Source organism: Colobus angolensis, unplaced genomic scaffold (genome assembly GCF_000951035.1).
Source record: "Colobus angolensis palliatus isolate OR3802 unplaced genomic scaffold, Cang.pa_1.0 Scaffold270, whole genome shotgun sequence".
Lineage (NCBI taxonomy): Eukaryota > Metazoa > Chordata > Mammalia > Primates > Cercopithecidae > Colobus > Colobus angolensis.
This window is the reverse complement of record NW_012115933.1, coordinates 303,932-327,540: the sequence shown is the minus strand read 5'-3', so window position 1 is coordinate 327,540 and position 23,609 is coordinate 303,932. Positions and strand designations below refer to the sequence as shown.

General features: G+C 42.7%; 1 protein-coding gene across 4 annotated transcripts in view; it reads right to left on the bottom strand.

The window, feature by feature from the left end:
• Positions 1-5,369: 5,369 nt before the first annotated feature.
• Positions 5,370-23,609, bottom strand: part of IDE (insulin-degrading enzyme) — a 131,009-nt gene continuing 112,769 nt past the window's right edge. For all 4 annotated transcript variants that reach the window (XM_011947837.1, XM_011947838.1, XM_011947839.1 and 1 more), the window contains 7 exons: positions 22,505-22,616; positions 19,345-19,512; positions 17,406-17,678; positions 14,866-14,927; positions 9,441-9,513; positions 8,690-8,757; positions 5,370-7,659 (listed from right to left, as the gene is read on the bottom strand). In XM_011947837.1, the coding sequence (XP_011803227.1) occupies positions 7,564-7,659; positions 8,690-8,757; positions 9,441-9,513; positions 14,866-14,927; positions 17,406-17,678; positions 19,345-19,512; positions 22,505-22,616 (852 nt within the window). In that variant the 3' untranslated portion in view covers positions 5,370-7,563. The remainder of the gene's footprint in view (positions 7,660-8,689; positions 8,758-9,440; positions 9,514-14,865; positions 14,928-17,405; positions 17,679-19,344; positions 19,513-22,504; positions 22,617-23,609) is intronic.

The following is a 23,609-nucleotide window of genomic DNA, read 5'->3' as shown; positions in this document are numbered from 1 at the left end:
TTCTCCCACCTCGGCCTCCCAAGTAGATGGGACTACAAGCACGCATGACCACACCCAACTAGTTTTTGTATTTTTTGTAGACATGGGGTTTCACCATGTTGCCCAGGCTGGTCTGAAAGTCCTGGGCTCAAGCAGTTCAACCACCTTAGCCTCCCAGTGTTGAGATTACAGGCATGAGCCAACTGCCCTGTTGATTTTATTTTTGAGACAGGGTCTCGCTCTGTCATCCAGGCTAGAGTGCAGTGGTGTGATCACAGCTCACTTTAACCTTGAATTCCTGGGCTCAAGGGATCCTCCTGCCTCAGCCTCCCAATTAGCTAGGACTACAGGTTTGCACCATCAGGCCTGGCTAAATTTTATTTTATCTTTTGTAGTGATGGGGGTGGGGGTCTTGCTATGTTGCCCAGGCTGGTCTCAAATTCTTGGCTTCAAGTGATCCTCCCACCTCGGCCTCTCAAAGTGCTAGGATTAAAGGCATGAGCCACGGTGCCTGGTATATCTTATTACAGTATCACGGGACCTCAGTTATGACCCCAAGACAAGTGAGAAATATTTTTCCTCCCGTCCACCACCTTCCAATCCGTAAATATGAGCAAACATCCTTTTGGATCTTTAAATTTTTCTCTTAGCAATGCTTTGAAGTTTTCAGTGTACAGGTTTTACATACTTGTACAACTTTACCCCTAAATTCCTTATATTTTGATGTGATTGAAAATTCTATTTTAATTTTGCTGCTAGTGTATAGATAATTGACTTGTTGAGTTGTATCCTGCAACCTCGTTATTATTAGTAGCATTTTTAGTATTCTCTAAGTATGTGATCATGTAGTCCGTGAACAGTTTTACTTCATCCTTTCCAATGTTTATGCCTTACTGCACGGACTAGGACCTCAAATACAAGTTTGAAGAGAAGTGGTGTCTTGGTGCAGATCTAAGGGGGAAAGTGTTCAACATTTTATCATTAAATATTACCTGTAGGCCAGGCATGGTGGCTCACGCCTGTAATCCCAGCACTTTGGGAGGCTGAGGTGGGTGAATCACCTGAAGTCAGGAGTTCAAGACCAGCCTGGCCAACATGGTGAAACCCCGTCTCTACTAAAAATACAGAAATTAGCCGGGCATGCTGACAGGCGCCTATAATCCCGGTGACTCGGGAGGCTGAAGCAGGAGAATCGCTTGAATCCAGGAGGCGGAGGTTGCAGTGAGCCAAGATTGTACCACTGCACTCCAGCCTGGGCGATGAGACTCCGTCTCAAAAAAAGGAAAGAAAAAGTTACCTGTAGATATTTTGTAAATTCCCTTTATTACATTGAGAAAGTTACCTTATACTCTTTAAGCTTTTATCATGAACTTTGTAAAATGCTTACTGTATCTATTGAAATAATCCATAATGTGTTTTCTTATTTCTGTTACCATGGTAAATAACACTAATTGATTTTTTCTTTTCTTTTCTTTTTTTCTGAGACTAAGTCTTGCTCTGTTGCCCAGGCTGGCTGAAGTGCGGTGGTGCGATCTCAGCTCACTGCAACCTCCACCTCCTGGGTTCAGGCGATTCTCCTGCCTCAGCCTCCTGAGTACCTGGGATTTCTGGTGTGTGCCACCACGCCCAGCTAATTTTTGAATTTTTAGTATAGACAGGGTTTTACCATGTTGGCCAGGCTGGTCTCAAACTCCTGACCTCAGGTGATCCGCTGGTCTTGGCTTCCCAAAGTGCTGGACAGGTGTGAGCCACCAGACCCTGCCTGATTTTCTTTTTTTTCTTCTTTTTCTTTTTTGAGATGGTGTCTTGCTCTGTCACCAAGGCTGGAGTGCAGTGGCACCATCTTGGCTCACTGTAACCTCCGCCTCCCAGGTTCAAGGAATTCTCTCGTTTTAGCCTCCCAACTAGCTGGGATTACAGGAACACACCACCATGCCCGGCTAATTTTTGTATTTTTTTAGTAGAGACGGGGTTTCACCATGTTGGCCAGGCTAGTCTTGAACTCCTGACCTTGTGATCTGCCCACCTCGGCCTCCCAAAGTGCTGAGATTACAGGCGTGAGCCACTGCACCCAACCCTGATTTTCAAATAATATCTCAATCTTGAATTCCTGGGAAAATTCTACTTGGTCATCATGTAAGGTTGGTGTAATATTTGAAAATCAATTGTATAAAAAATTCATTTTTATGTACGGCTGGATTCAAATTGCTAATATTTTGTTAAGGACTTTTGGGATTTTTTTAAGGGCTTGGAGCTTTCTTTTCTTGAAATATCTTTGACTTGGAATGGGGTAATACTAGCCTCGTCAAGTGAGTTGGGAAGGCCTTCCCTGTTTTCTAAAATGTTATGTAAGATTGGTATAATTCCTTCCTTAAATGTTGAATAGAATTCATTAGTGAAGCCATGTGGGTCTGGAAGTTTCATTATGGGAAGGGTTTCAATTATGATTCAATTTCTTTAACAGGTAAGGGAATATTCAAATCACCTATTTCTTTTCATGTCTGTTTTGGCAATTTGTGTCTTTCAAGGAATGTGTCCATCTCATCTAAGTTGTCAGATTTACTGGTATATAGTTGTCTATAACAAAGAGAAAGAAGACAAAGGCCAGACTTCCCTCTGAGTGAGGGAAAATTCCTTATCACATACTGACCTTGTTATTAGAAGACACTTGATGCAGTATTTAGGGGTGAGGAGTCATAACATCTGCAACTTACTCTCAAATGATTTGGCAAAACACATACACGCGCAAGCACACATACACACATAAGAGAGAACGGACAGGATATGAAACAAACAAAATTGGTCAATACAGGGTGAAGGGTATCTGGGAATTCACTGGACTATTTCAACAACTTTTCTGTAAACATTTTTCAATATATAAAGTTAAAGAACATATTCACATTCCATAACCCAGCAATTTAAGGGAATAATCAGAAAACTACACACATACTCAGCACAACAAAGTTTATCACAGATCAAAACTTGAAAACACCCTAAACCCCCCCCGAGGATTCAGTAAACAAACAATACAATATGATACCAAAGAGCCGCCGACAACAACATACAACAACAACAACAACAAAAGACATACTTTTTCAAGGGTATCATGTGGAAAATGCTCAGTACAAATAGGCTACTGAGGGGAAGAGTTCCAACACGGAGTATGTGACCCCTTCCTATATGCACAGGAAGAAGACTGCAGAGAAACACCATGCAAGCAGTGGCTGTCTCTGTGGTGGTGTCACAGGCGAAAATGACTCTTCCTCATACTCCTCTTCCAAACTTTTTTTTTTTTTTTTTTTAAGACAGAGTCTCACTCTGTTGCCCAGGCTGGAGTGCAGTGCCACGATCTCGGCTCACTGCAACCTCCACCTTCCAGGTTCAAGCAATTCTCTTTCTCTTGCCTCAGCCTCCCGAGTAGCTGGGAGTATAGGCATGTGCCACCACGCCCGGCTAACTTTGTATTCTTAGTAGAGATGGGGTTTCACCATGTTGGCCAGGCTGGTCTTGAACTCCTGACCTCAAGTGATCCACCCTCCTCAGCCTCCCAAAATGCTGGGATTACAAGTGTGAGCCACCACGCCTGGCCTCTTCCAAACTTCTTGAAAGATCCCAGAAACTCTCTATCACTCCAGGGCAATAGGAAAAAGAGCTTACACTTGTTTAAGGCCTGGATTACCCCCAAAAGGAAGGGAAGGAGATTCTGCAGGCAGTGGTGATAACTGGTTTCAAAGTAGCCTGGCAAAGTGGACTGGGTATGACTGTGAGATCTGGTCTCATGCCCTCCAAAATAGCCAAGGTTAAGAGATCAAGGAAGACGGTACATGGGAAAAAGGTAAAGTTATATACACATGTAAAAGCAACTGTCTTTCTGTTTCACAAGGACATTCATCGGCTTGGAAGCTATTATTACAGGAAATCCACATGAAATAATGAGATCTACACTCTAAAGAGCTGAGTGGAGGTTTGAATCTGCTTCCTGGATGATCCCGTGCAAACTATTCAGCCTTTCTGAGCCTATTTCCACCTCTGAAAATTTGGGATGATGAAAATTTTTATCACTATTCTCTCTGTTGAAAGATTGTGGGCTGGGTACAGTGGCTTATGCCTGTAATCTCCGTTTTTTGGGAGGCTGAGGCAGGAGGATTGCTTGAGGCCAGGAGTTCAAGACCAGCCTGGCCAACAGAGAGAGCCCCTGTCTCTACAAAAAAGAAAAGTAAAATAATGTTGGTGTGGTGGTGCACATCTGTAGTCCTAGCTCCTTGGGAGGTTGCATGAGCTAAGGAGTTTGAGGCTGCAGTGAGCTATGATCACACCACTACACTTCAGCCTGGGTGACAGAGAGCCTGTCTTTAAAAAAGTGTGACAGAGAGCCTGTCTTTAAAAAAGTGTCTGGGTGCAGTGGCTCATGCCTGTAATCCCAGCACTTTAGGAGGACAAGGCGGGTGGATCATCTGAGGTCAGGAATTTGAGACCAGCCTGGCCAACATGGCAAAACCCCATCTCTACTAAAAATACAAAAAAGTAGCCGAGTAAAGCAGTGCGCATGGTAATCCTACCTACTCCAGAGGCTGAGGCAGGAGAATCGCTGGGACCTGGGAGATGGGTGTTGCAGTGAGCCGAGATCGCACCACTGCACTCTAGCCTGGCTGACAGAGCGAGACTCTGTCTCAAAAAAACAAAACAAAACAAAACAAAAAAAACAAAAAAGCAACAGGGGAACCTGCTGAGTCCCCCGAGAATGAGAGCACGACTGTCCCAACTCATAAATCCTGGGGTTGCTCTTGACCTCTGTGTGGGGCTGCCGCATCATCCCTGAGCACAATGCTGACTGCACAGGCTGGACCACTGTCCTAGGCTGGAAAGTGAGGAACAAGCAGATTTCCTCTTGAAATGCCTGCCTGAGCCAGCTGGCCACGACATTAGAAAAATTATTTTGACAGGGATCAAGAAGACAGAGATTGAACAAGATATCGGCCTCAACTGCAGCTGGAGATGTGGCAAGAAGATGTAAGGACTCATTGTAGAGGAGAGAAATATTTTGTTTTTCTATCCGTTTTATTTTTGTCCCTGTAAGGGTAGGAACAAATCTTTCTGGGTTTGGAGTCAGTGACAATACTCACAGCAAGGAATCCAACATCAAATACTGAGATTCTTGTTTTACAAAAGTGATCTATTCTTAAGGTTGTGAAATTGAGTCTTCTATTTGACAAAAATCATTGTTACCCAGAAACACTTTAAAAATGTTAATATAATTCACTGCTTTCTGCATTATGAACAATGAAAGCAAGAAATCTGGTCAAACTGAGATGTTGAGAGGTAGGCTGAAAACTGGCCACTGTACTGTTTCAGTAAAACTGGAAAAATAATACAAATGCAGACTCCAGAGGTGAAATTCAGGCGATTTATTGTAAACAGGATAACCCTAGCACTCCACCATACTGGCTGTGTCACATGCTCCCTCTTTCACATCAACTGGTCAAAAAAGAAGACTTTCTTAAGAAGCCTCAGGTAATCAATAACTTAGTTCCACAAATCTCATTTACTAAGCACTGAGTAAACTGCAGTATATGGGGTAGTCTGTTATTGCTCATGGACTGCAGCTTGGACCCATCTAAATGAATCCATTAGTATGCCTGAGTGATCAACAGCAGCTCTAGATCCAACCTGGAAATTGGAAAATGCTGATGCATACTAAACAATTGCAGGTTCATGGAAGACTACATGAGATTGCTCTCAGATTTCTTCATGTGTCATTCTTATAAAAAAAGACACTTAAATTTCACCCACTTTTTAAAAAGAGCTAAAAGTTACTCAATAGCACATAATTTTCCACACAAAAGGTAGGTGGATTTTTATTTACTAGTACAGTGGTGGATTGGAACACTCAGGCCTAATTTTAGATCTGTCTTGTATATACTTGCAGTTTAATGAAAAGCTGCATAGTCTACAAATGCATAAAACCAGAAGGAAGTGATTTCACACACCTTCCGATGGACAAAGACAGGCTTCATACAAGGAGATTCTTGGAAAGTAGGGATAAAAACACGGTCACAGCACCACACTGATCTGACAGTAGAAATGGAGCCCCGCTTTTGAAAGCAGGCCCATAGATGTGACTATATCGTTCTTGCCCCAAATTGAGATTTGGAAAATGGCAAATGTAAAAACTTAAGATGTGAAAAGATACGACTCTACAGAAGAAAGTCCTAGCCAATCAAATCATATGGGGAGGTAAAATGTCCTTTGAAAATGCCATTCTTTACTGTGCCTGAGTTAGTGGATGACAGGGCCACTTACTGTTACTAGTGCTTGTATATGGAAATATATTCACAATTTCTCTTGAAGCAAGTTTTAATAACAGTAAATATTTCAAAACAGCTGTTAAATCTACAGTAACAATTTCACCTAAAATAGTATCTCATGAAAAAAATATTTTTTTAAAAATCCACTCCAGTCATCATCTGTGTACGTGTTTATATTTATATATTCAAAAAAATAACTTAACATTTAAGGCAAGATTAGACTGGTAGCAACAAGGAATTTTAGAGTCTTATGAAGACCTGCTATATAAGAATGCAAGGCTTTATTTTTTATATTTCCAAAAAGGTGACTTTGTATTTGCTGCCTTTTAAATTCATAAAGGGGCAAGATATTTTGATTCACATACTGACTGCAATTTCACTGTAATAAAAAGTTATACAGGTGGTTACAAAAAGCTGATGTTGGAAAAGCATGTCACACACTCAGTAGGATCTGAAATTGACCCTATTTGTATGTGTTAAATAAATACGTTGTGTTAAAGCAGTATGTTGATGAGGAAAAGTAAAACTCATGGAACACTGCAAACCAACTATGAAGAAGGAGGTCAATATAATTCAACCAGAATGAAAGAAACCACAGTAATCCTGAGAAATTCGGTTTAGGACAAAATTGATGTAAGGTAAGTCTGTACTTCTAGCATTGTAAATAAGTAGGGTTTTCTAGCATTTTACTAGTTGGAATAAAAAACATGTTCAAATTTTATAAAAAGATTAAAACCATGCCTTATATAACCAGCAATTTCACTAATAAAAGATTACATTGCTTTATCATCTGCCAAATGTAATGTTTTCCACTGATTTACATGAAACCATCAAGTAGAAAGCAAATTTGAGGATCAATTTTTAAAAAGGTATTACTTTCTAAATGTTGTGAAGCCTTCTATGTCAACCTAGGAGGCTTTTAGAAAAGAACTTTTACTTTCTTCCAACAAGTGACTATTTTACAGAATAGGGAAGGAAGATTCTACAGGAATATCATTCATTTTAAGCATTGTTATATAGGGGAAATTTCTCTCAGTAATGAAAAGAAAAATTTTAAAATATTTAAGAGGCATGTATTTAAAAAATATTCTACATCTATAAGATTTTGTAATTTAATTACTTTGGATTTATAATATTTCTACATAATGACATTTGACAACTTTTCAGTTTGTTTCTCTAATAATGAATCAGAAACTATTAAAGTGGCCAAGATGATTTTCCTAGGCTCTGGAAGACTCAGGAATGCATCCACTTGCACTTTCCCACACGTGGGGAATCTTCAGAGTTTTGCAGCCATGAAGTTAATATGCGGTTTCACAAGGGGAAACAATGGCAAACCACGCTTGAATTCGGTCATGTTCTGAATCACTTCAGGCTGCAAAGAAAAAAGTTTCCTTTTAGTGTATTTAACCTAAACATCAGAATAAGGACGTCGACTTTTCTGGGGGACACTGGGAGCACACCTCAGTTCTACTCAATATACTGGTTTTTTGTTTTGGCCTGAGGCCGCTCTACTTAATAACCCATGTATCACGATCTGCTGACCTTTCTTCTGGATCAGTAGGTCCGGAGGGTCATGAGTTGCTCTGTACAAACCTATGGTAAATGTCCTTAGTCCTTTTGGTTTTCCTCTGGGCAAACAAGGGCTGGTTCACCAGGGACTTAAAGGCCTAGCATCAAGGCTTCAGCAGAGTAGCAGAGGCTGATGTGCCCACCCACAAAGAGCCTAGTTACACTGCCAGTTTCCTCCTCTTGCAAGTGAATGTCAATCTTTCTAGATGATTAAAATATGCAGGTAACATGGGAGAGACTAAGAAGTCTCTCTCCAATATTCAGTGCTGGGAACGGATGTAGCCAGATGATACATTGTAAAATAACACAACTGTTCCAACAGGAGGCAAAGGCAGACAAGGGTAGAGGCTGAGTGACTAGATGTTCAGGGAAGAACTAAAGTAGAAGCTCCAATACTTGGTGACCTGAAACTTTTAGTTCATCAGTGTCCCGATGAACAAGCCTCTTCCGGCCGGGCACGGTGTCTCGTGCCTATAATCCCAGCACTCTGGGAGGCCGAGGCGGGTGGATCATCACTTGAGGTCAGCAGTGCAAGACCAGCCTGGCCAACATGGTGAAACCTCGTCTCTACTTAAAACACAAAAACTAGCTGGGCGTGGTGGCGTGTGCCTGTAATCCCAGCTACTCAAGAGGCTGAGGCAGGAGAATTGCTTGAACCCGAGAGGTGGAGGTTGCAGTGAGCCGAGATCGCACCACTGTACTCCAGCCTGGGTGACTGTGTGAGACTCCATCTCAAAACAATAACAACAACAACAACAACAACAAAACGACAAGCTGCTTCTTCTAAATAGAAAGTCCTCTCTCAGTACAATCTAACATAACATATTTCTTACTTGTGGCAAGGCTGGTGCTTGTGACAAATTTATATCATTTTGACATGGGAACTCTCCAACAACAGGACCTATAAGAAAATAAAAGGTTTAATACTTTGTACTTACTGATACTATCACACAAGAACAACTAAAAAAAATCTAAACCAGACTCAGTTAATTAAAAATACTGCACCAGGCCCCGTTCATGTACTTCTCAGATTCTCTCAAGGTTGCCTGCTACCCAAGGCCTTAAGTACCTGTCCTGCCTTCTATCCAGAGCCACCCAATGATGGCTCATGATATTCCTGAGGTCATAAAACTTTGGCCACAGCAGTTTTAGTGCCCAGGTCTAATGTGACTTTCTGGCCACCCAGAAGGACCTAGTAAAACTGCCCAGAAAGCCAGGGGAGTTAATGGCCACAGGACAAACTTTGGCTAGTAAAAGCCAGGAAGCAAGAAGGACTGGGAAGTTAGCTTGCTTACCCATACTCCCCACATGCAGTGGTTCATGCAGCCTCTTTGGAGATATCCCAACAGCAAGCGTCTGTGTTTTCCTGTGATACTGTGGCTAGCTCAGCATTCTGTCACCTGGTACTGGCTCTCTCCTTCACTGCCTCATTTCTCTTTTCCCCTTATTATCTGCAGGCATTATCTCCAGTTTCCGTTCTCTACCTCTTTTACTTTCTGGTGTTCTGTAAGGCATGTAGCTATGACAAAGGCCAACCATCAGATGGCTCAACATGAGCCTAAAAAGGCAATATTTAATACTTACAAGAATCCATTTCCCTGGCAAGAACATGGACGGATACCTTATGTCTCCTTGGGGCATCTACTGCCAACATTTCCTAGGCAGAAAGAAGAGCAGGGTCACTCTTTTGCTCCACTAAAGAACTTACATTGAAGTGTTCTCTGATGACTATGAAGACTCAGCTATCACACAGTCAGATATAGAAAAGATGCTTCCCTTTCTGGCCAGGTGCGGTGGCTCATGCCTGTAATCCCAGCACTCTGGGAGGCCGAGGCAGATAGTGGATCACTTGAGGTCAGGAGTTCGAGACCAGCTTGGCCAACATAGTGAAACCCTGTCTTTACCAAAAATACAACAATTAGCCAAATGTGGTGGCACATGCTTGTAATCCCAGATACTTGGGAGGCTGAGGTGGGAGGATTGCCTGACACCAGGAGGCAAAGTATGCCATGTGCGGTGAGCCAAGATCACGCCACTGCACTCTAGCCTGGGTGACAGAGCAAGACTCTGTCTCAAAAAAAAAAAAAGAAAAGAAAAAGAAAAGATACTTCCCTTTCTTTCTCCTCACTTACATTATTTTATTTAAACTCTACAAATATTTAGCAAGGCAGGCAAGAATTATTCTTTTTTTCCCCTTTCCTTTTCTTACTCTAAGGAAATAATTATTCTTTTTTTTTTTGAGACAGTGTCTTGCTCTGTCGCCCAGGCTGGAGTGCAGTGGCCGGATCTTAGCTCACTGCAAGCTCCGCCTCCCGGGTTCACGCCATTCTCCTGCCTCAGCCTCCCAAGTAGCTAGGACTACAGGCATCTGCCACCTCGCCCAGCTAGTTTTTTTTTTGTATTTTTTAGTAGAGACAGGGTTTCACTGTGTTAGCTAGGATGGTCTCGATCTCCTGACCTCGTGATCCGCCCGTCTCGGCCTCCCAAAGTGCTGGGATTACAGGCTTGAGCCACCGCGCCCGGCCCGGAAATAATTATTCTTAACCCAATTTTATAGATGAGAAAACTGAATCCAAGGAGATTAAAAAATTACTCAAACTCCTACAGCTGATAAGTGCCTGAGCTAGGATTCACACCCTAGCTTAGTACTCACTGGGCTGGGCTGTGCAGGGCTGTACCTGGTGATCTTTAGTGTCTACAGAGACAATGGTCTGAGCTTAGACAGGGACAAGCACAACGCCTGCTCCTCTAAGAACCTTCTTAGATTCTGCTTGTAAACTGTGGTTCATCTACCAAAAGAGAAAGGAAACTAACAATTACTGAGTCCTGTGTTATATCAGGCACTCTCCTATGTCAGCTCTCTTAATTCTCTGTGAACTAAGCATCATGATGATTCTTACTTTAGAGGCATGGACTGTAAGACACAGCAGCTTACATGAATTACATGGGTCACACAGTTCATAGGTGATGGTGTCAGAAGCTGGAGTCTGCTTGCTTTCTCCATTCCACCATGCTGCTTGGAGGGATTCCCCTTGGTTACTACCATGAACGCCAGCAGTGCTAGGTTGGCAGGTGGATCCTGTGGGGAAGTATGTCCCAACCTTTCCCTTAACAGCAGACTTTTACTGTCTTTTCTAACGGGGTACAAATTGTGACAAAGTTCCTCTGATGTCTTAGCCATAAGCAACGTTTCATATCCTTAGAGCGGAGAAATCATCAGCCAAACCAAATCCATTCAACAGTTACTTACTAATAACTGTTATTAGTTATTAGTAACTGAGCAGTTGCTAATTAGTTACTAGTAACTGAGCAGTTACTAATAAGCCTGGTCCTGTGTGCAAGGAAACCCTGTTGATGTTGCACAGCAAATCTGCCCATGGCTCCCCGCTCTACTCCCTGCCAGCAGGCATAACAGGCCAGATTCTCACAGGCCTGCTCTGACCTCTCCAGCCTCTTTTCCAGGAGCTCAGCCCAGGTCTGCCTCTATTAACATGTAGTACCTCTTCTAAGAACTTCATCTTACTGGAGTAAAAAGTTTGTTTCCAAAGATCTCTTCTCCATCTCCTGTCACCCAAACCTTTACTACCCGCTTGTCTACCCACATCAGCAGACAGCAGAACACCCTCTCCAGTTTCAGATTGTTCCCAATTTTCTGACCAACTCTGGACAATCCTCATTTTTCTAAAAACAAACAACTGCACCTTCTTGCAAACTATTAGTATGTTCTAAGGAACACTACAGTCCCAGGAGATATTTATAGGTATTCTGTGTAAAAAAGGATGCATGGTGAAATCAGTTTAGAAAATGTTAGGCCGGGCGCGGTGGCTCAAGCCTGTAATCCCAGCACTTTGGGAGGCCGAGACGGGCGGATCACGAGGTCAGGAGATCGAGACCATCCTGGCTAACACGGTGAAACCCCGTCTCTACTAAAAATACAAAAAACTAGCCGGGCGAGGTGGCGGGCGCCTGTAGTCCCAGCTACTCCGGAGGCTGAGGCAGGAAGGAGGCGGAGCTTGCAGTGAGCTGAGATCCGGCCACTGCACTCCAGCCTGGGAGACAGAGCCAGACTCTGTCTCAAAAAAAAAAAAAAAAGAAAATGTTAGTCAAAATTAAATAAAAGCAGGCTAAAGTCTTTACTGTGGGACTTCTTACAGTTTCTACAATACCAACACACTCTGTGATTCTCTAAGAATGGGAATAGCCTTTCCCAAACTTGTATGATTATGAAATCCTTTTCCTAGGTACCCCTATTAATATCTTGCATACCATGGAATACAGCTAGGGAAATGCTATTCTAAACTTAGCTGAAGCCTGGTTATAAATACTCTGTTTTTTTTTTTTTTTTTTTTTTTTTTTGAGACGAAGTCTCACTCTGTCGCCTAGGCTGGAGTGCAGTGGTGCGATCTTGGCTCACTGCAACCTCTGCCTTCTGAGTTCAAGCGATTCTCCTGCCTCAGGCTCCTGAGTAGCTGGGATTAAAGGCGTGCATCACCATGCCCGGCTAATTTTGTATTTTTAGTAGAGATGGGGTTTCACCATGTTGGCCAGGCTGGTCTTGAATTCCTGACCTTGTGATCCACCCACCTCCGTCTCCCAAAGTGCTGGGATTACAGGCGTGAGCTACCGCGCCCAGCCCCTCTCTCTCTTTTTTGAAGCAGGGTCTAGCTATGTTTCCAAGGTTGGTCTTGAACTCCTGGGCTCTAGCGATCTTCCTGTGTCAGCCTCCCCAGCAGCTGGGACTACAGGCTATTATTGCAGAATAACAAGAGTAATTTAGATGAGACTCTTCTCTTCCTCTATAAAATGCAAAGGGAGCCATGACATAAAGAAAATACCTTGTCCAGCCATTCATTTTCATAGCCAAAATGGGTGAAATCTCATTGCTGAAAAAGATGCATTCAAAATACTGGCTTTTGCTGCTCAATTCTGAAACTATAATCTCCTTTTCTTATTGTTAAAGTGATACCAGCTATATTAATACTTGTTTGCAAACAGCCTTAATACTTTTGCAAAAGAGTTGCGGGGAGAGGTGTAATCAACTCATGGATGATACAAAATCACCATTTTCCTCAAAGAAACTATCAGCACCTTTTGGTCAAAGACTGTTACTTTTTTCTTACCCTCTCACTCAGCACTAGGAGTGGTGAATTACATAAACATTAGAAACTCTAGTACAGGAAAAAATGTGATCAAGCCTCATTGTACCACTAACTTCACAAAGTCATTCTAATGAAAACTGTAAGCACTGACTCCTGTGCTGGTAGCTATAATACATCCCTAGAAAAAAATACCATAAAGTAGAGTATCTCTCTAAAAGGATGTGGGCACAGGGTGGGACTGAGTCCCTGACCAAACAACCTAATGACAAACCAGAAATGGCTAGAACATTAAGGGACAATTCTAAGGTACTATAGTAATCACAGAGTATAATTTTGCTCCTTATTTTGAAAAACAGGCATAACAGTATTTTATACAAAATAGAGGCCCCAATATATTACAAAAAATATATGTAACACTTTAGGTACAATTCCATTGCAGCATACATTTTGAATTTTTGCATTTAGCATACTTATTACACATTAATATACCTACTTAATGGAAATTTTGCTGTCCTTAGAATTTTTATAGAGGGGAAGATTTAGATAGTGTGAACCTCTTTGTTTTTTTTTTCTTTTGAGACAGAGTCTCGCACTGTTGCCCAGGCTGGTGTGCAGTGGTGCGATCTCAGCTTGCTGCAACCTCTGCCTCCCGGATTCAAGCGATTCTCCTGCCTCAGTCTCCTGAGTCGCTAGGATTACAGGCACCCGCCACCACGCCCGGCTAATTTTTTATTTTTATTTTTAGTAGAGACAGGGTTTCACTATGTTGGCCAGGCTGGTCTTGAACTGCTGACCTCACGATTCACCCACCTCAGCCTCCCAAAGTGCTGGGATTACAGGCGTGAGCCACCGCACCCAGCCGGTGTGAATCTCTTAAAGCTTGCTGGAAACACTTAAATGGTGGTGCCTCCCTTTCCTTTTGATAAACTTCCTCAGTGAGCACAAGCATGTAAAACTTATAATATCTCTGACCATGATTCAAAGGTGAGTAATCATTTATTTTAAAAAGCAGCCACAGTGGCACCTAAATGGGTGAAGACAATTTATAGTTGTCAGAGCTTGGAAAATATCTGATTCTCAAGTTCTTTTGTTTTCTTCGTTCTTCCTTCCCACCAAACAAGCTCAGCAATATTCTTTGCAGAGTAGGGTGGAGAAGAGAGAGAAGAAACTGAAAGCGTGCCTAAAAAGGTAGATTTGGAAGTCAGGAAGGGCTGTCACAGTCCTTGGTTTAGAGCATGGGTCAATCTTTTGACTTCCTTGGGCCACACTGGGAGAAGAACTGTCATGGGCCACACGTAAAATACACTAACAATAGCTGATAAGCTAAAACAAAAAAAAAATTTTGCAAAACATCTCATAACGTGGGCTGCACGTGGCCTGCAGGCTGCAGGTTCGGCAAACTTGGTTTAGAGGGAAAGGAAAACTACTTAGTTCAATAAAAACTGTCTTTATTCTAAAAGTCATTAAGTGTTTGGTTCAAAAAACTTAAATCCACAAAAATACCTTCATAAATCCAGCCTGAATGGCTTCAAAGCAGCAACACACAATATAGCACATACAATAGGTGTTTTGGTTTTTTTGAGGCACAGTTTCGCTCTGTCACCCAGGCTGGAGTGCAGTGGCGTGATCTCCACTCACTGCAACATCTGCCTCCCAGGTTCAAGCGATTCTCATGCTTCAGCCTCCTGAGTAGCTGGGATTACAGGTGTATGCCACCACGCCCAGCTAATTCTTGTATTTTTAGTATAAATGGGGTTTCACCACGTTGGCCAGGCTCGTCTAACTCCTGACCTTAAGCAATCCTTCCGCCTTGGCCTCCCAAAGTGCTAGGATTACAGGTGTAGGCCACCATACCCAGCCCTACAATACTTTCTTATGAGTCAAAATCTAAATATATGAATTTGACTTACCTTGTAGAATTTGATGATATCTTCCTTGGTAAGTGTCTTTAAATAAGCAACTTCAGTGTTATCTGAAAAAGTAATTAAACAATATTTTACTAACATTTCCATATGAAGTAGCCCAGAACAGTACACTAAATGACAATATACTTCACTCCAAGACTCTTAAGTATCCATATATATTTTTTGAGACAGAGTTTCACTCTGTTGCCCACACTGGAGTGCAGTGGCTCGATCTCGGCTCACTGCAACCTCTGCTTCCTGGGTTCAAGTGATTCTCCTGCCTTAGCCTCCTGAGTAGCTGGGATTACAGATGCAAGCCAACACGTCTGGGTAATTTTTGTATTTTTAGTAGAGACGGTGTTTTGCCATGTTGGCTAGGCTGGTCTTGAACTCCCGACCTCAAGTGATCTGTCCACCTCAGCTTCCCAAAGTGCTGGGATTATAGGTGTGAGCCATCGCATCTGGCCAAGTATCCACATTTTTTTTTTTTTTTTTTTTTTTTGAGATGGAGTCTCGCTCTGTTGCCCAGGCTTTGGTGCAGACGCGCAATCTCGGCTTCCTGTAAGCTCCGCCTCCTGGGTTCATGCCATTCTCCTGCCTCAGCTTCCCAAGTAGCTGGGACTATAGGCGCCTGCCACCAGGCCCAGCTATTTTTTTTTTTTTTTTGTATTTTTAGCAGAGATGGGGTTTCACTGTGTTAGCCAGGATGGTCTTGATCTCCTACCTTGTGATCTGCTCACCTCAGCCTCCCAAAGTGTTGGGATTACAGGCGTGAGCTACCGCGCCCAGTCAAGCATCCACATTTTTAAGTGACCATTTGCTTTGATTTCAAATAAAAGTAAGTGGGTGCTGGCTGGGCACAGTGGCTCATGCCTGTAATCCCAGCACTTTGGGAGGCCAAAGTGGGTGGATCACTCGAGACCAGAAGTTTGAGACCAGCCTGGCCAACATGGTGAAACCCCATCCCCATTAAAAATATAAAAATTAGCCAGGTGTAGTGGAGTGCGCCTGTAGTCCTAGCTATTCGGGAGAGGCTGAGACATGAGAATCACCCGAACCCGGGAGCAGAGGTTGAAGTGAGCCAAGATCACATCACTGTAGCCTGGGTGACAAAGCAAAATTGTCTCAAAAAAAAAAAAAAGGAGGGGCCAGGTGTGGTGGCTCACACCTGTAATCCCAGCACTTTGGGAGGCCGAGGAGGGGGGATCACCTAAGGTTGGGAGTTCGAGACCACCCTAACCAACATGGAGAAACCCCATCTCTACAAAAAAAACAAAGTGGTGGCACATGCCTGTAATCCCAGTTACTTGGGAGGCTGAGGCAGGAGAACTGCTTGAACCCGGGAGGCAGAGGTTGCAGTGAGCCAGAGATTGCGCCATTGCACTCCAGCCTGGGGGGCAACAAGAGTGAAACTCCGTCTCAAAAAAAAAAAAAAAAAAAAAAGGAAGTGAATATATAGTGCATTGGTAAGAGCCTTGGCTCAGGAGCCAGGCCAGCCTGGATTCACATCCTGGCTGTCTGGTTATGAGCTTTTGGATCCTGGCCAGTCATCTCAACTTTTCTGAGCCTCAGTTTCCTCATCTGGAAATGGGGGATAACAACTACTTAATAGGGCTGCAGTGAGAATTAGGAAAAAGATATATGACAATAACACAACGCTAGGTACATGGTAAATGCTCAATAAATGAGAGATACTATTATCATTAATAGTGAATCCAACTGCCAGATACATTGTAGGCCAGACATGGTGGCTCATGCCTGTAATCCCAGCACTTTGGAGGTCTGAGGCAGGAGAATTGCTTGAGCCTAGGAATTCAAGGCTACGGTGAGCTATGATGACACACTGCACTCAAGCCTGGCTGACAGAGTGAGATACTGTCTGAAAGAAGAAAACAAAAATAAAAATTATGGGTAAGGAAACTGAGGTCCAAAAACGGTGTCTTGACCAAGAATTTTAGCTTGTTGGTGTCAGAGTAAGAACACAACCCACATCCCCTGACTTCTAGTACAGCTTGGCAGAATCCATTGTTAATCTATGCTCTAGAAGCAAGGTGAAAGGAAGCTGATTCAAGACAGGAGACTTCAAGAATCACAGCTCTCCCAAATCTGAAAGGAGTGAAAAATCTTTGGAGATCCCTATAGGCAAATCTCCTGTGGCTCAAGGGTAGCATTTGCCTCAAAGGGGTTCAATCTGGTATTATCTCATTTTTTTAGTATTATGGGAAATAGATACTTAGGTACCTGTGATCAGAATCTCAGGATACACTGATGAAACAAAAATGTGAAATTGAATTATTATTAATACTTTATTGTGAGATATGGGTGGATCCAGGTCTAGGTTTGGAGGAAAAAAAGAGATAAGGTTTCTAATAGAAAATTGGAGTTAAATTAAGTAACAGTTCTTTAGAAGTGCCAGCCATCCCCCCACCCCAACTCCCCAAATAGTTAATGGAGTATCACCTACAAAATGAATACCATTTTGTAGAATGGCCTTAATCAAATGTTACTTGAATGCCATAAATGTTTGGGCCCTAATTTTACCTTACCTCTGTCAAAATGATATTGCTGGGAGATGATTTCTCCCCAATATTTAGCACACTCTGCAGATAGCTTCTTTGGTTTGTCTAGTCGACGAATTGCTAATGCTTGAATGTGTTTTTGGAAGGCCTCTTCTGTCATGTCCTCTATGGACTTTTCCATGGTAATTAAGAAAGCTTCCACTCTGCTTTCTAGGTAGTGAGGTGGCTTTTCTGACTGGATGATGAATCGCAAGCCCTGTATGCCATTGGCTCGACGTGGCCCGCTGAAGACGATATAGCCTGAAACACAGACATTAGCCAGTCAGGACCTTGGCATTTGAGACCTGGGTCATTTTTAATCCTTTAAAAACTAACCTGTCTGAGCAAATAAAATCTAGTTTAAGGTTTTAGATTACTCCCCTCTTAAAGAAATATGAGCACTTAAGATAGTTTCAGTTCCTAAGGACAGAGCAGAAGAGCTCTCTGAAGAATTACAAGGTAGGAGACGTTTTCTTCTGCTTAGGAAAAAAAACCCTATTCGTTATTCAAACTCCCATCTTGTCATTCCTCACTCTCTGCTAGCTAATCCTCTTCAATTTATGCTAAAGTTACTCCTAGACTATAAAATGCTGGACTCATTTTCATCCCTTAGTCACAGTCCTAGCTGTGTTTCCTTTAACATCCAAGTTCAGTGTATGAACCTGGCTCTCCTACTGTATTTCTTGTTAAGTAATCCATTCCTGAACCAATTCATTCAGAATGCAACTCTCTAGAGATCAAGCTAACTAAAAGTCATACTTCCATGTTATCTCATGAAGCCATGTACTACCTCCCTTCAACACCTTTTCAAAACCAAGCTCTTGGCTTATCTCCTTCAGCTGCCCTGCCCTGATCCACCACCTTCAACAGCTGTGGTGCCTCTGGGTCTCACTTCTGAGGAAGTTTCTTTCTTCAACATAGCCACTCATAGTTTGATTTTTCTGAGATGGAATCTCGCTCTGTCACCCAAGCTGGAGTGCAGTGGCACAATCTCCGCTCACTGCAAACTCTGCCTCCTGGGTTCAAGTGATTCTCTGCCTCAGCTCCTGAGTAGCTGGGATTACAGGCATGCACCACCATGCCCAGCTAATTTTTGTATTTTTAGTAGAGATGGGGTCTCACCATGTTGGCCAGTCTGGTCTTGAACTCCTGACCTCAGGTGATCCACCTGCCTCAGCCTCCCAAAGTGCTGGGATTACAGGCGTGAGCCACTGTGCCCGGCCAATAGTTCGAGCTCTTATAATAATATTTACCATGCTGTACTAAAATTATTCCTTTACAGGCCTGTCATCCTGATTTGACTGTGAGCTCCTCGAAAGGAAGGACCATCCAGAGCATCCATTTTCCATGTCTAGCACCTAGCACAATGTGTATTTAAACAATGACGGGTACTTGGAGAGACTCATCCTTTTTTCACTGGTTCCCTTCTGTCATTACTGGGGCTTCTTTGAACTTCTTTCCTCACTGATCAAATCTGCCAGGACCTCCAGACTTTTAACAATGTCTAAAACTGCAAACACTTGCTGAGAACCTTCTGTATGTTCCAGGCTTGGGATATAAAGATGAATGAGAGATAATACCTGCCCTCAAGGAAGTCAAACTTTAGTGAATCAAAGCTCCTCTGGATGGCTTGTTTCTCATCTTGCTATCCATAAGCTTGTCCTTAGTATCCTTTCCCCCCACCTAAAATGCCTTTTATTGACATGTATGTAATATATAGTATCATCTCATAAAGAATTGCTTTAATGTCCATAAGATAGTGATTGCTTATCTTTTAGAAGTGGATTCTCTGTAACAAGGTTTTCTCAAGTCTCTCTAAGTAGAGCACGCCTGATACACTGTCAGGTGAAAATGTGGAAAATGTTTTACAGGGAAAATAATTCATCAAAGTCTACAGTACCCTGCTATTTCCCCACTTTCCTCTCACCCAACTGCTCCTTGGTGCGCAGGGTGTTGAAGCAAGGTTCCGAGATAATCTGACAGAAGAGCTCCAGAAACATATTCTCTGAGGTGCTTTGCATGTCTGTTTGGTAGTATATCTCGATGCCACAGTTATTGTGAACTTCATTTCTCTGCTGATAAACAAACCATCCTCCTAGGAAGTTTCAAAAAGACAGCAGCAAGTTCAAAAACTTATTTGGGGTTTAATAAAGTCAATGCTATGTCTGCCCACACTTATGGATGATAATTTAGACATTAATAGAAAAGGGAGGTAGAGAAGCCTGGAGTTATATTTCACTGATTTCACTTTTCTGATCATGTCCAACTTTGACCAACAGTCAAACTTTCTGATTATAAATTGGCAGCACTAAGTTCCCTCTCATCAGAAGGAGGGGAGCCAGCGACATGGCTCACATTTATAGTCCCAGCTACTTGGGAGGCTGAGGCAGGAGGATCACTTGACCCCAGGAGTTTGAGGCTGCAGTGAGCTGTGACTGTACCACTACGCTCCAGTGGTACAGAGTGAGACCCTGTCTCAAAAAAACAAAACAAAACAAAACAAGCAGAAAGAGAGGAACGTGGCCTGTAAGCCTCTCTCCCTCACCCACCTCACATTCTTCTAGCTTTTTCATACCTTTTTTTTTTTTTTTGAGACAAAGTCTTGCTCTGTCACCCAGGCTGGAGTGCAGTGGTACCATCTCAGCTCACCGCAACCTCCGCCTACCGGGTTCAATCGATTCTCCTGCCTCAGCCTCCTGAGTAGCTGGGACTACAGGCATATGCCACCACACCTGGCTAATGTATCTATTTTTGGTAGATACAGGGTTTTGCCGTGTTGGCCAGGCTGGTCTTGAACTCCTGACCTCAGGTGATCCGCCTGCCTTGGCCTCCCAAAAAGGTGGGTTTACAGACGTGGGCCACCGCACCTGGCCCTTTTCTTTTCTTTTTTTTTTTTTTGAGACGGAGTCTCAACCTCCATCTCCTAGGTTCAAGCAACTCTCCTACCTCAGCCTCCCGAGTAGCCGGGATTACAGGTGCCTGCCACTATGCCTAGCTAATTTTTGTATTTTTAGTAGAGACAGGGTTTTACCACGTTGGCCAGGATGGTTGCAAACTCCTGACCTCAGGTGATCTGCCCACCTCGGCCTCCCAAAGTGCTGGGATTACAGGTGTGAGCCACCGTACCTGGCTGCCTGGCCTTTTTCACACATATTCTAAAACATCTCCTTGGTTGCAGTGAGCTGACATCGCGCCACTATACTCCAGCCTGGGTGACAGAGTAAGACTCCATCTCAAAAAATAATAATAAAAATAAAGATAAATAAAACATCCCCTTTATAATGCCTGAACATTTTCCTTTTCACTTGAGACAGTCTCTCACTCTGGCACCCAGACTGGAGTGCAGTGGCACAATCATGGCTCACTGCAGTCTCAATCTCCTGGGTTCAAGCGATCATCCCACCTCAGCCTCCTGAGTAGCTACAGGTGTGTGCCACTATGCCCACTAATTTTTTTTATTTTAAAGTTTTTGTAGAAACAAGTTCTCACTATGTTACCCAGCCTAGTCTCAAATTCCTGGCTTCAAGAAATCTTTTTACATTGGCCTCCCAAAGTGCTGGGATTATAGGCATGAGCCACCACCCTGGCCTGAATATTTTATTTTTAAACAGTAAGAGCCTTTCCATGGAGAGTTAAGTGAAGAACTATTTAAAGCATTCACATCTGATCAGTTGGCTAATTCAGAATGATTTCCTACCACCTAGCATTTTGAGAATGAGCTGTGAACTGGGCTATTTTTGAACATGGAAAAATTTGGAAGGGTACTTAGGAGGCAAAAGAGATAAGATCCTAGGAAAGAGACAGAAAGAGGGAAGTGGAGTCAAAAGAAGTAGGAAAGATGAATTTCACTTTGAAATATTGTTTCTAGACTGGCCTCACTTTGAAGTCAACTGCTATGGCTCTTGAAAAGCATATCCTGAGTCTTTCTCTAATTGTAGTGGAATCAGCATATCCTGATTCTTGCCCTGGTTGTAGTGACTGAGGAATAAACTAGCAAAAGTTGGAAATAAACCACTACCAGATCTGTGATGACTGGTCATGCACAACAGCAGAGCTGGGCTCAACGTATCTCTAAGCGTTCAACAAAGGTATCCTGAAGTAATAATATGTTCCAGTTGCTTTAGAAGCTACTCAAATGAAACAGACACACACTTTGGCTTTAAGGAATGTACAGTCTAATAAGAAGATGGAGATGCACTTCAATCCCAACACAAGAGAAGTGCTAAGTAGCTTGAATAGGGAGGTTCAGAAAAATTGTGCTGCAAGTCCAGAGGTAGATGTGATTATTTCTAGCTGGGAGTTTTAGAAAAAGTTTAGTAGAATAAGTAGCTTATAAAATAGGCCTGGAAGAAGTAGGATGTAGGCACTGGCCCATGAGGAAGAAGGCAGAAAGAACACCATTTTGGGAGGATAAAATAGCTGGGGGGAAAAGGCAGCACAGATGGTTAACGCATAGGGAACAGCCAAACAATCAAGCTTGGCCAAAAAAAGCTTCTCTTCCTTCATTTAATATACCTTCTATTACACAGTTTTGAGCAATATCGACAATAATGCTTAATGAGTTTTTATCAGAAGAAACCACTGTTAATGTAAAAGTAACCCAGCATTGTAAACTGCAATATATAAATTCAATAAGTCTTTGTTAATCCCTTATAAAAATATATTTGTAATGATTACATGTTATCTGCACCTGTGGGTTTCCTAAAACTATTTCTGCCAAAGAATCCTATGGGTTTCCAATTAAATACTATAATTCCAGTTTCCATTTTTATAAATGTATTTTATTTCATGACTTATAGTCAATAGCTCTGTGATACTTTTACTTCCTAATTCCCGTTCATTCAAGTACCCATCAATTCCAGTATCATTCTCTTCAAAATTATTGCCTACCTCCAATTTTACTACTTTGGCCCTCCTACCAAAAATTTTTTTGGCTGAATTATCTATCTCTAATCATACTTCTATAAATAGTAGAGGTTCCCAAGTAAATCTTTGGCATAAAACTATACCAAATTCAGTCCACCTGTAATCACCCACACTGTTATGTCAAAGTAGTCCATCCCCAAAGTTACAACATCTCTACTTACTGTCAGGGAGCTGAACTTCTCTATACCGAACCAGCTGACTTGGAAGGAGAGGTTTGGTATGAGCATGTTCAATAAGGGTGTCTTCGACCATCTGCATAATTCCTAATGCAGCCTGTAGAAAAAGATATGTCCCAGTATATTACAAAAACATAAACATATCTTGTTTGTGAAATAAACTAGCTTTGTTTATCATAAAAGTGGATTTTTAAATCTTTTTTTTTTTTTTTTTTGAGACGGAGTCTCGCTCTGTGGCCCAGGCTGGAGTGCAGTGGCCTGATCTCAGCTCACTGCAAGCTCTGCCTCCCGGGTTTATGCCATTCTCCTGCCTCAGCCTCCCGAGTAGCTGGGACTACAAGCGCCCGCCACCTCGCCCGGCTAGTTTTTTGTATTTTTTTTTTTCAGTAGAGACCGGGTTTCACCGTGTTAGCCAGGATGGTCTTGATCTCCTGACCTTGTGATCCGCCCGTCTCAGCCGCCCAAAGTGCTGGGATTACAGGCTTGAGCCACCGTGCCCGGCCCGGATTTTTAAATCTTAAATACATTTGATCCTACTCAAATGGATAAAAACTGAGTTTGTCAGTATGGTCATTTTGCAATAGAGTCAATATGGTAGTGGTGAAAGAAACAGACACCCAAACAATCATCAACACTGATGCTGATGCTGGAAAAAAGGCACTGCCAAAGACGGTCCCAAGTGAAATGATCCTCACTACAGACACCTGGGGTCACAGAAAAGCAAGGGAGGCAAACATAGGTTTTATTGTAGGTAAAATGACCTTGGTAAGAATCTTGCTTCTGCCACTTATTAGTATCTGACCTTGGGCATATTGTTCTGGAGGGGGTATAGCAGAGTGGTAGAGACTAAGGGATCTTTTCTTTTTTTTTTGAGACAGAGTTTCGTTCTGTCACCCAGGCTGGAGTGCAATGGCACAATCATGATTCACTGCAGTCTCAACCTCTAGGCTCAAGAGATCCTCCTGCCTCAGCCTCCTGAGTGGCTAGGACTACAGGCATGCGCTACCACACCTGGCTGGTTTTCAATTTTTTGTAGAGTTATGTTGCCCAGGCTGCTCTCGAACTCTTGGGTTCAAGCAATCCTCCTGCC